Source organism: Opisthorchis viverrini, assembly GCF_000715545.1.
Source record: "Opisthorchis viverrini unplaced genomic scaffold opera_v5_258, whole genome shotgun sequence".
Taxonomy (NCBI): Eukaryota; Metazoa; Platyhelminthes; class Trematoda; order Opisthorchiida; family Opisthorchiidae; genus Opisthorchis; species Opisthorchis viverrini.
This window is the reverse complement of record NW_008751915.1, coordinates 347315-360161: the sequence shown is the minus strand read 5'-3', so window position 1 is coordinate 360161 and position 12847 is coordinate 347315. Positions and strand designations below refer to the sequence as shown.

The 12847-nt window shown below is 42.9% G+C and overlaps 1 protein-coding gene across 1 annotated transcript in view; it reads right to left on the bottom strand.

The window, feature by feature from the left end:
* T265_14771 (hypothetical protein) overlaps positions 1 to 12847 on the bottom strand; it is a gene marked incomplete at both ends in the record, with an annotated part of 102277 nt that overhangs the window by 15696 nt on the left and 73734 nt on the right. Inside the window, 4 exons of the mRNA XM_009175155.1 lie at positions 1411 to 1593; positions 7403 to 7438; positions 8237 to 8299; positions 9519 to 9584. Of these exons, the coding sequence (XP_009173419.1) occupies positions 1411 to 1593; positions 7403 to 7438; positions 8237 to 8299; positions 9519 to 9584 (348 nt within the window). The remainder of the gene's footprint in view (positions 1 to 1410; positions 1594 to 7402; positions 7439 to 8236; positions 8300 to 9518; positions 9585 to 12847) is intronic.

Sequence of the window (12847 nt, the reverse complement as noted above, 5' to 3'; positions counted from 1 at the left end):
CGCTAACTGGCTGCTGGACAGTGAAGAAATCATTCCCAACATTTTATGGAGCGATGAAGCAAATTTTTCTATGGATGGCGTAATCAACAAGCACAATTGCGTGAATTGGTCCTGTGAAGCTCCTCACGGGTACCTCACCCATAATCTCCATTCCCCTCATTTGTGTGTGTGGATGGGATTCTCCTCAAAGTGTCTCTTGTGTCCCTTTTTCTTCGATGCTACGATTTCGGGCGACAGTTACCTTCATATGCTGCAGACGCATGTTATCCCGTAACTCAAGCAGCACAAGAAGTCATCGACCGTCTTTCAACAAGATGGCGCTCCATCCCACTACTCAAACCAAGTGAGAACTTACCTCCGAGAGCAATTTTCCGATGAGAGAGTCATTGCTCGTGGATTTTCAAACTTTTGGCCCGCAAGGTCACCCGATCTCACACCTCTGGATTATTGGTTTTAGGGGATGACCAAGGCACACGTACATCATGAAAATAAACTGAAGAATTTGGTGGAGTTAAGAGCAAGAATTGAAGAGGAGTGTTCACGAGTGACGCATGAAGAAGTTAAACACGCTGTGTCTCAGATTTCATACTGCCTCCAACTTGTCATAGAAGAAAGAGACAGATTGTTCAACATCTTTTGTAATTTCAGTTTGTTTAGAGTAAACCTCCATGATGTTTGTATGTCAAGGTTTTAACATGAGTATTATTTTTTGCGTCTATTATGAGATACCCTGCACTGTTCTCCATTGAATGAGACAGTACTCATTAATGCTACACGCGTTGGTTCTATCCACCTTATAGATCTTCAGAGCTTCAGCAGTGCTAAGTTCATTGGTGACGGTACTTGTGTCATATTCCTACTGTTGGACGAACGATGGTTCAAGTGTTGAAAACCGCAAATTGGTTACGGATACATGGATTCCTATTTCAGCACTTCCATAAAGCAGTTTTAGACAATGACTGAACAGTTGGTGCTCTAGGCGTTTCACGTTGGGGATATAACATTGTGAAGTGAGTCTATAAAATCTGACAAAATATCAGAATACTCGTTAAATTAGTGCTAGCAGACTCATAAGGCCCAGAAAAGATTCCCCTTAAGGGCAACTTTCCAAGGTAATAAAAGTAGCTAAGTTACTGAAGAATAACTGCAACATTAGGGGAATAGGTTTGTAACTAACAGTCTCCATTAACACAGGAGGTAAGTAATCAAAATCAGTGAGGGAGCTGAGAGTCACGTGACCAGCTTTGACATTCTTAAGGCAGGCGTACTTGCGGTCGTCCGATTAGCTGAGCTGTCAGATGCAACAAAGTCAGGTTACATGCAGGGCGCAACTTGTTTAGTTCTATTGGTGATAAAGTCATTAATTCAGCCAGGAACCCAAAAAACCCAGTCAGCTGCATAAAAACTTACTGAGTCGGAGAAAGCGGACCAGCCCTTTGTCTCAGGAAGATAAAAGCTCCAGGCACCTGGTTTACGCAGACGCCCGCGAGGTTTGTGAGGTACGCGCTTATTTCGTCCAGAGTCATACGAAGTAACGCAACCACAGCTACAAACCTCTTCTCCGCTCTTCTCACTGGGGCCGGTGTTTGCTATCTTAAATGCAATGGAAAAGAAGAGAATTCAACGGTTTGTTCTAATAAGTTAGCTGCGGCGCTCGTCTGGGAAAGAAATTACTCTGTCAGTCTTCGATTTCGTTTTCACTGTAAATTTAACAGTTCGTTATAAGAAACTCCAGTGAAAGAAACACCTTAAAGGAAGTATTTTTGCGATTCTGTTCATTATGCAATCGTTTGAGTCATTGACTCAATCGACGACCTATGGTGATTCGATTAAACAAACAGACACCTACTCAGGAACAAAGCAAGAACAGTACAAGTGGATGATATTATTATTATCATCGACAGCATGACATCAGTGTTCAAAATCGGCGCTTTACTTCCTTACAACCACGATTTATTTGAAAGCCTTATTGAGAAGAAAAGAATAAAGGTGGAATGAGGAAGGACTTGGTGCTAGTTTAGTACAATAACTCCGAGGTGCATACACCTCAAAACACTCATTCAGGCAATCTGGAAACAAACCGACAACAAGATCATCACTGACATCGCTTGGCAGCCATATATCGCAGCGTCTTCAACCAGGCGCGATGAGGATCACGCATTCGCCATCCTGGAAGGTGAGTAGCACTGACAGCACCCAAACGTTTCGTGATTTCTTTCACACCCCTCTGCCAGGTCAAGGGTTGGTCACCTATCTGCTTCCGCCACTCTGACTTCGGCATTTGGACAGTACTCTTCGCCACATGATGGTTAGACATACGCAACGCATGTTCCAACCAACGCAACTTCTGGTGCTGGACACATTCTTCCATAGAAATACCCGTTGCACAAACGAAAAATCGCCTCTAATTGCCTCGTTACGGATACACCGACACCAATCCACACGATCTATGTTCCTGAGACAACGATTATCGAACACAAGAAGAAGTCCCAGTTCCGCATGTCAGGTCTCACAGCCATACAACAAAACAGCCTACACTGTTGCTTGATACACACGTCCCTTGAGGTTTAGGGATACACCACTCGAACGCTATAGGTGTCTCAAATTAGCAAACGCGACCCGGGCCTTGCAGATTCTTGCAGTGACCTCAATTGTCACACTACAGTCGAAGCTAGTACAACTTTCGAGACACGTAAAACACGCCATAACTTCGAGTATCTTTCCCCGGCCTGTTCAGTGCCCGCATATCTACAAGCATGATCTTACACACTGCGAGTGCAAAGTGCATGCCAAAGGACGGGAGAACTTGGGTCAGTTCATCCAAAAACACTTGCGCCTTCTTCCTCTCTTTGAAGAGGAGAAAAATATCGTCTGCGTATTCCAGATCGACAAGGTTTTGCCCCAGGGTATTTGAACACAGGGATTTCGGAGACCTCTGGGCGTTCGCCTCATGATTTCGCTGATCACAAAGTTAAGCAGGAATTGGTTGGGAGTGGACATCCCTGACGGTCACCACTTAGAGCACGGAAGATTTTGGAGAGCTCTCTGTATACTATCACACGTCCGGAAGTCTGGGAACATAAAGAGGTTATTATGTTCACAAACTTCGGGGGCATTCCCTGGTGGGTAAGCGTTTGAAGCAGAACAGACCGGTCAACCGAATCGATTTCGCCTTGGAAATCCAAAAATACTAGAAATGTGGGTCGTTTATACGTATGTCATTGTTCTAGCACCTGACAGAATGTGAAGATTTGGTTAACACAGCCTTACCATACAGTGTTCCCGGTTGCTGACCTTAAGTCAATGTCCAACGAGCCGCCGTAAGGCGACGAAGCACAAGTGACGCCAACATTCTTTGGTTACCACACTCACTACGAGCCATTTTTTTGGAGTTGGGCACTACCACTGACTCCCCTCATTTGTCTGGGACAGACCTATTTTCATAAATGCAGGCAAACAGATCAGACAAGCTTTGACCGAGGACTTCACCTCTGTCTTTGAGAAATGCGAGTGGGAGGTCATCCGGATCAGAAGCTCGGTGGCGCTTGAGAGAACATATGTAAACGTAAACCTCCGAGGCCGTAGGTGGTTCCACTTTGACTGTTCAGGGTTCTACTTCAACTGTGGGTTCCAGATGAGTGCCAGCTGGTGGCCACGACAACTTTTGTTCGACGTTCTTGTTCCACCGGTTCAGGCGTTCTTATTTATTCAAGATGGTCACCCCTTTCTGATTCTTGATGGTTTCGCTCGCAGGTGATATCCAGAGACCAGTCGCACGGATTAGCTCAAATACTCTTCGTGCATTCTCGGTGTTCGGGAGCTCTTCCATCTTCTTGGATTTCTTTGTACACCTTAATTCATGGTCAGCTTGCACGCCCAACCTCAATAGACGTCTGATAATTCGTCCCATCAAGTTATGTTCCGAGCTAGCCGGTATAGAGTGCCAGCTGGTGGCCACGACAACTTTTGTTCGACGTTTTCGTCCCAGCGGTCCAGGCGTTCTTATTTATTCAAGATGGTCATCCCTTTCTGATTCTTGATGGTTTCACTCGCAGGTGATATCCAGAGACCGGTCGCACGGATTAGCTCAAATACTCTTCGTGCATTACCGGTGTTCGTGAGCTCTTCTATCTTCTTGGATTTCTTTGTACAGCATAATTCATGGTCGGCTTGCACGCCCAGCCTCAATTGACGTCTGATAATTCGTCCTATCAAGTTATGTTCCAGGCTATCCGGTATATGAAGCGACTCCGGACGAGTGGGTGGTCAGAATCACCAAACGGGTTATAAGACGACCGACAGTCAGCTAATGATTCATGCCACCAGTAGCTAATAGCAATGTGATCGATTTGGGTTTGTGGCCGATATGCCGTTGGAGGACCATGTGGCCAGCCGACTACGGCTACATCGGAGGTTAGTAGTGCATAAAAGCAACTTGAGATCAGCGCACGGCTAAAGCAATCGTTCCCCACTGTCCGTGCGTACCGAGTCCAATCCGTGTCGACCACCTAATTGATTCTCAGATGCGCTAGACCTGTCCGCTTGTGCACTCAGATCTCCGGCAACCAACCCGACGCCTGGGCTTTTAGCTCTCCGCAGGAGGGCATCCAGTGCGTCGGAAGATTTTTCTTCGATGTCGTCAGAGGTACAGCCAGTTGGGGCTGAGACAGACACGATAAACAGACATGTATCGACCTCCCGCTTGTGAGATTCCCTCAAAGACTTTGCCAGACGAACCGCATACAGGCGACTATCAAGTGGTGTCCAGTCAAGCAAGCAACCTTCCACTCGGTGCTTAGGACGATACCAGCCCCTGCACATGCCGCCGCAGCAGCATCTGAATCACCAGAGTTACGTAGCCGGAAGCGAGTAGAGATTGATGAGGCGGTCAGCCAAATAACTGTGCTTGCATCTTGAATTTTCGTTTGTGAGACAGAGCACACATCAATGTCAAGTGAGTCCAGCGTGTGAGCCAGAGCAGCTTTTACGTCAGAGTGCGGACATTGAAGGCGGCCAGGTAGACTGGCTGTTGACTTGAAGATTGAATTGGAGATACCTAAAGATGTCGGCGCCGTGCGACGAGCAGATGCTGCACGCAAAACCGATGCAAGACGAACGGAGTCATCAGTCCTAAGTACAGGGCCTACAAGAGGGGAGTTATTACTGGGGTGCGGAGATGGGGGGGGGGCAGAAAAAAGTATTTGAAAGGAAAAAAAGGGAGGCGTCAGCAGTAGCCTATTTTCGCCTACTCGCCCTGCTGTATGCAGCAAGTAAGGCGACCCGACTATGGCACTACGCGACGGCTTATATGGCACGAGTTTATTTGTGTATGTGCAGTTCATTGTTGTATGTGGGCTCTGATACTGTCAGGGAGCCCACATCTAGACAGCAGGACGATTAGGGTCCTCAAAATCCTAATCGTAAGGCAGCGGTGTTTGGCGGGGAATTCCAATGCATTACCATTTCTACGGAACAAGTTGACACTTGTTCCAACCCCCTACCTGGAGTATTCGGGGATTGCGTTCGTCAGACCTCTAACCATTGACCAACCTGGTATGAGAGACTCTGTGTGTCGGGGGGACACCTTGTAGTTAGCACAATAGGTCGCTGAGGGGCATAAAACGTCACACCACGGTAAGGTCTAGTCTCTTCGTGACGGTGGCTGATATTACCATCTGAGAAGGTATCCTAAACTCACTTGCTTGGCAGAGCATAACTTAAAGAATAACATCATGCAAAAATTGGTAGACAAAGCCCATTCATTTTGTTTAGGCTTTGAGCCACATGTAGTGTGATATATATTGACTGCTCTGCGGAACGGAATGTTCCTCCTTGGAAGATTACATCGGAATATTTGAACGAAGTAAAAGATGGCACTGAAGATACCACAATCAAACTGGTTCTCCATTGTCAGATGTATTACATAATTTAAAACAGGGAATACAACAAGAAGCAAATACTTAACGACCCATGGGCCCAAGAATCGGGCCATGTACGCAAATACTCGTTTCTTAGAATAAAGGCCAAGTGGAAGAAAAATGAACATAGCCCTAGATAGCTTAAGCGCTTTTGCGAATTTTTGGCAACCCATTTAGTTTATGGTTAAGTTCATCCATAAAATTAATGTAATATATCATACAAAAAAGCCTTATGACCATCGGTATTTATTTTCCTTTCTGCATCCTATCCAATTTGTAATAGTGATATCTTTATTACGAGTCGTTCTAGTCAAATACTCTTCGAAGTTTTCTGTATTTTTTCGTATTTTGTGTATTTTACGTAACGTAACGTACTCAGACAAACTTGGACATCACTACCGTTTTGTACATCTGTAGCAGTTGGCATAGAGCGCCGTTAACCTCATGTAAAGTTGTCTAGCTTTCTCAGAAACCAGGACTAATATACGGATACAACTTCATGCAACTTGAGAAAAACCATTATTCTAGGAAGTCATACCAGAATCACAAGCTAACCAATGTGTAATAAATTTAACAGTTAAATAAATCATAAATAGATTAAGGCTACTGCTGTAATTTCATGGTATTTAAAAGAGGACATATAACAAAAGCGAAAGTTAGCATATCCATTGTAGGAGCACAAGTGACGGCAAAAAGTGTGCTAGATGGAATGAAACGACATAGCTGCGTACCTCTTCGCATCTGCATGTTGAAGGAAGTTCTGGGTAGAGATTCTTATCAACCTGATGAAGAAGAACGAAGGTGGCAGTTGAAACTTCAGAACTTGGAAATCTTTGTACGCTCGTCTAAACTCACGGAATATGTATACTTATNATTAAATTTCAGACTTAGTTGTCAGGTTTGTATAGCTATTTTTTTATCTTTCGATTGAAATAAGACTGCCTTATTCCACGTCTTCTGAGCTCGGAATAAAATAGCAAAGGTACCACTAGATATGCAGTGGAAGAAATCTATGAGATATGTGGCATTGAACAATAACAGAAATAGCGTGGTTCGTATGGTCCAGGTTGCTCCAACATACATGGTTTGCTGCTGCTAAAACACTTGCATTTGTTGGCTGTTTGCAAGTGGTAGCTGTCACATGCAACCTTTGGCATGTGAGCTGAGCTATTTCGTGGGTAGGAAACCAAAAGCCCTCTACTCAGATCGGACATGCCTGAGCACAAAGGCACATATGAGCCTATTCACTATTTCGTTCAATGTCTCTCCGATTATAACGCAGGTCATAGATGAAGGCAGAAAGATAAGCTATCACCTAAGTATCCGAATGAGACAAAAAATATAACCGAAAACTACCCATAAGACAGCCAGAACAAGACGCTTCATCTTTACAGAGGAAGGCGATGAAGTTACAGGCAGTGTCCGCGGTGTGACTAGTGGTGATGTTTTGGTAGCCTAGCGAAGAGCGATCAATTTGCACTCACCATGGTACACCCACAAAGACTGTAGTCTTCTGGATTCTGGAAAGAAACGAAATTTTGGTACAAAACGTAACAATTCAAACATAGAAACTCGTTTAAATAAGTTAGCTTGTAGAAAGACAGTGAATGCGAATCAATCACGCTGTCATGTTGTGCAACCATAAAGGTTGAACTATGAATAAACAGTTATTTGAGAAACACTAAAACTATGATGTAAATTATGCTGTACAATTTCTGAGTTGCGTTGAATTTTAGTGTGTTCATATAACGGTTACTCTTACTACTGATCAGCCAACCGTGGCTCAGCTGAGGTTTCCTATCAAATTTCCGTGGTTTCGCTGGAATGAAGCTCATTTTATGCGTTATCATATAGTTTTCAAATAACGCCAAGTCAAATGCCTCACACTGGGTTCCTCACATTCTGACTGATGGCTTCAAAGAGCTCAGAGTGAAACATGCATACTTTAAAAAAATTAACTATGGCGTTGGACAGCACTGCGAGGCTATGGAAACTAGCTACCGTAGGTAATTAGAACACAATACGACTGCAAGAGTAACTGAAATTCTGGAATGTAGTGTATGTAATTTAGCTTTGCATAATGCAGGATCCACTAGGAGGAATCTTCTATCTGTGGAATGCTTTGTAACTCCAAGAACTTGATAATCAGCATTTCTTTGGAACTTTTTGCGTTACGAGGTGGTAGATTAGGATGGCTAGGTCAGCGCTACGAAACACAAGAGTCTTTGATACTCTAAGATAGGGATAAGATATACATTAACTTTACGGGATACAGACACCATGCAGCTTAAAATTCATGAGCTGAAAAGGGAACTCACCTCACCACATATGCACAAAGGATGTTGTTTGTCCAAAAAAGTCAAACGACTGTGTTTTCGAGTCTGAGGCAAAAGAATTAGAAACAAATACAACTCTACGAAAGAGTGCAATGGAGATTGGTGTTTACTTGTCCCACCATCGCATTTTGATAAAAATGATGGAAAATTTAAGTACCGTACTGATTTTTTTATGCCATAATAGGAGCAACGCTTTTATTTAAAGTAAACTCTCAATTTTGCTTAGAGATTCGTTATTCACACAGCAATTATTTTCATTAAGTTAGCGGAAAACTATTGAGATAACAGTGAGGCAAGCAGTTAATTGGCCAGTGATATGGTGAAAATTTCAGCATAGGTTAACTTCACAGCAAGAAATCTTCATTAATATTCCCTTACTTTTCAAACAACGCAGGTGATTTGTAAGAAGCTCAGAGGTCGAAAGGTTCCAAAGATGAGTGGAAGTTCCACCTACGAAGTCATCATTTGGGAAGCCGGTCAACATTTGTGACTATGTGCTGTTGATCCCATGACTGAAAGATGAGTGCCAATTTCCCCTCTCTAAGTAGAAGTTAATCATACTGCCGCTCATGGGTGAACAGTTGAACGTGCGAACTCCTAGTCTGCAGGACACGAGTTCCATACTCTAGAGTTTCGTACGGTGGACACCGCTGGTGTTTCCCTGTAAAGATGAAACAACTGTATAGTGCTTCCTGGCCTCTCAGCACAAACTTTTATTTGCAAGCTAAAAATGCCTATTGAATTAACACATTGAATAAAACGTTTGCATAACTAATTACTTCTGTTTTTTAGGCCAATATGTACAGGTCATTTAACTGTCCGGAGCTGAAAGGGCGTTTCGACTCTGTCTCCTTGTTTGCTGCACTTTTCATTGGGTAACTGTAGACGGGTCGTTGTAGTCGCTCACACTTGGACTATCTTGGACAATAATAAACGTAGTTTTTTGTAAAATTTGCTTCGGAAGACTTCTCGTTCACTAAAGAAGTCCCGTGACAAGATTTAACTGGCTAGAATAAACCCCTCGAGGATAGGAGGCTTGTGCTTGGATTTGGCCCGGTGGTCATTTGAACGAAGCCTCTAATACGACTAAGCTATCTTGCACTATTTTAGAATACCATTTGATGATGTTACTTATAGCAGGTGTGCTGCATGAAAGTCATAGCTACTCGGTCCGAATGTTTGTCACCGAAAGAATTGAGGGGTTCTCCGAAGCACTTCATTTTTACGCCCATGTGTAAATATACTAGTTTAATAGAGGTCTCACCATTGTCGTTTTCTTTGAGGTTGTCGTTTCCATAAGTGTGTAAGTGGAACTCGAAGGAAGTGAATCCTGAAAAGAGTAAAAGTAGGGTTTAATTGTGAATAAATTGCTGTTGGTGCTACTACCTCTTTTGGTGATAGAGACAAACTGTACACTAGATTGCTTGACGATTCCACATATACGTCGAGTAAAGTGCCTGAAGAACTAAGAGTTGGACGAGGTTCCGTTCCACAACTAATTCAGTGTGAAGCTTATTTAGCGAATAACACAGTTAAGGCAAACATCATGCGAACCTATAAAATGACTGTCCGTCAAAAGTTCGGAGCAGCGATGCGTTCGGGATGGATGTGTGTGGTGTAATTAAAAGAAGCGCACTTACAACTGGTTGGGTCCCTGATTGTGTACTGCTTGCTATGGCGCCATCCGCTCCGAGGGACTGTGTATCCTGTGACAAATTGAAGTTCAACCTAGTTATTAACAGCTTATACAAATAGCTGAATTCTACAGTGCAAACTTCCTAGGTATCAAAATGCACCACATGGAGACTGGTGCTGGTATTTCAAAAGAATAATTTCAAAGCTTTGGTAGAAAGCCCTAACTATGCAAGTACTTGTGTGAAAGACCTATTTACTCAAGCAAAATTTGCTTGAAATTCTCCTTTGTCGCTACACATCGCGCAGTAGTAATGGAAGTTTTGGGGAGGCAGCGGGCTGAAATACAGCTCGAGGAGCCTGCTATTGAATTTTAATCACTGATTAGTTGGTTTACGTTGGAACAGTTCTTTACCGACCGTCGGCAGGGAGTTAATAAATGAAACGGTCACGTCTAGTCCCAGGCTACTCTAAGCAGTGTTGGGCATCGAATGCAATCGTTCAATGGTTGGCTGGTAGTTGGGCTCGATACCTTCTAAGAACAAGCCTTACGAGTCAGAAGTTACCCGATTTCTCAATGAAGCTCACAAGGAGACAATTATTAGAGATCTATGGAGACGAATAGAACGCAAATAATATTTGCACTAGTGTTTTGGGTAAAAATTATGAAAAACTTGCGTGTTTAGTTAACCGTAAAGCAGTCAAATTAGCATACACAAAAGATCGAAGAAAGAGTACCGAAGGGAAGGGTAGTTAGCTTCTCTCGAAATGGTTCCAGATCTTCGAAGAGGCAGCTGTGTTGTTGACTCGGACTTTCAAACCGCGATGGACAGTGTACATCTGGTTGTCTAACATAGGCCGCAATCGACCGACCCAAAGAGGATTATAGTACGCTTTCCCGCCAGCTGATTTCTCACACTTTTCAGTTCACGGTCATCATCGTAGGGCAGAACTTCACTGCGGTCAGGACTACAATCGGTTTTATCGAGCATGACAGAAGTGGATCCCGATACTTCAGTATGTTAAATGAAAGAAATTCGGTCAATGTACCACTATTATTTTTTTTTCACTCCCGTTTGAATTTCAGTGAGTGAATTTCCCACACACGATTCGCAAACACTAATCGCTGGGCTTGAAGTTGCTTCTGATTTTGCGCGCAGATCAATCTCAAAACATCTTTCGCGTCTTGATCGTGTATAAATGCCACACCTGATCGGCCTAAGCTGGCATTCCAAACCTCTACTGTTCCCTCCGTCCGTAAAAAATAATTTCACCCAACTCCAAATAGGAAAAAGCACAGGATGGAAGTATTTATACGATGGAAATATACTGACAATATTCTAAGATACATATTTTTCAACAAGACCACTTCACTGCCTCAAGTGGCTTCGAAACAGGAATAAGCATAGGTGGTTTTCAATGAAAGACTCAGCTGGAATTCTATCCACTATCCCGCAATGTGTTGATTGAAACTGTCATATTGTAGAGGTCGCCTTTTTTCTATCTGGGATGATAATTAGGTAACCGGCTTACTTTCCTCTACATGGTTCAACTCATGAATTTGTGTACTAACCGTTTCGCTGTTCTTGAGTCTCATCAGTTAATGTGGTCTCCGAATTTCTGTTAATTGCTTTCCGCACAGAAACACCAAAAAGATATACAAGAATAATACTCCCTCAAAAAGTTGCTATTATTAGGTAGCTCAACTGGGTGTACCTGGTGGCACGTGCAGTTTGGTGGAATTTCGTCCGGATGCAACTGTCGATCGGCCTAAAAATGGGGATGGAATAGTACCGGTCAATTTTTTGAATTTAGCTTGTGAGAAAAAGAACATGATATTTTGTGCATGAGTTTTTTGAAAAGTTTATCTTGAAAAACGGTTGCTAGTGCTCTAAAGAAAGAAGTAAGGAAGAGAAACCAAATAGATCATTTGTAGACACAAAAAATTATTCACAAACCAAATTAATGTATGGAAAGATTCAGGATAAATTTGACCGCGTCTCCGTTGTTTTTACGTTTGCCGACCAAATGTGCTCCGTGTCTTAGCCGGAAGGATTCTCAATATATCAGAGTATCTTCCCTCACGGTATAAAATTTGCCTTCATATCAAGAAAAAACTCGACAGTGTCGCCCCTAAACGCTAGAATTCTGCCTCCATAATCAAAAGGAATCTTGTATTCAAAATAGGTGCAAATTTGGACAAAGTTGCCTTCATATCAAGAAAAAACTCGACAGCGTCGCCCCTTAACGCTAGATTTCTGCCTCCATAATCAAAAGGAAGCTTGTGTGCAAAATAGGTGCAAATTTGGACAAATAAGCTCTATTTTTAGGTGTTCTGCAAATGGAAGTTGGAAACAACTATCAAGGGCAAGTGGCTGATATAGGGAGAAGTATTTGTTCACGAATAAAGTCTGTCTCATTGATATAGAACAAAAATTGTGAACGAAAAACCAGTGGAAACTTTTGGTGGTCCAACATTCACTGTTTAACGTGGCACTAAATACCGATCCACGTGGTAAAAAAACTTCCTGTCCATGTGGCCGAGACAAGGAAGACCCAACCATTTAAGCAAAAGCTTTAACTGTGAATCTGATTTGGCCTCAATTATTTGATGCTACATGACCATGCTAAATGACGGTAACTGTACGATGTTAGCTGGAAGTTTCTTACGACTTCACATTCACAGCAGATGAACTAAATTATAAAGTCTCTCCCTTCCTTAATCTACTAGTGTTTTGCTTTAGCAGCTTGGATTTACCTGCAGTCAGTTTTATCAGTCTGGCCCGGAAGAGATGGGCTTTCAGAAGAAAGCAGAAGTTAGCTGAAGTACGGTAATTGGTGGTGGCTGTTCTGCTACTGAAGATTCTGCAACGCACAGATCAATGTAGCGTTTTTTCTTTATCTTCTGACTTAGGCTTCGCTGCATGTGCCTCGGTTATGAATAAGATTAAATCCGAACCA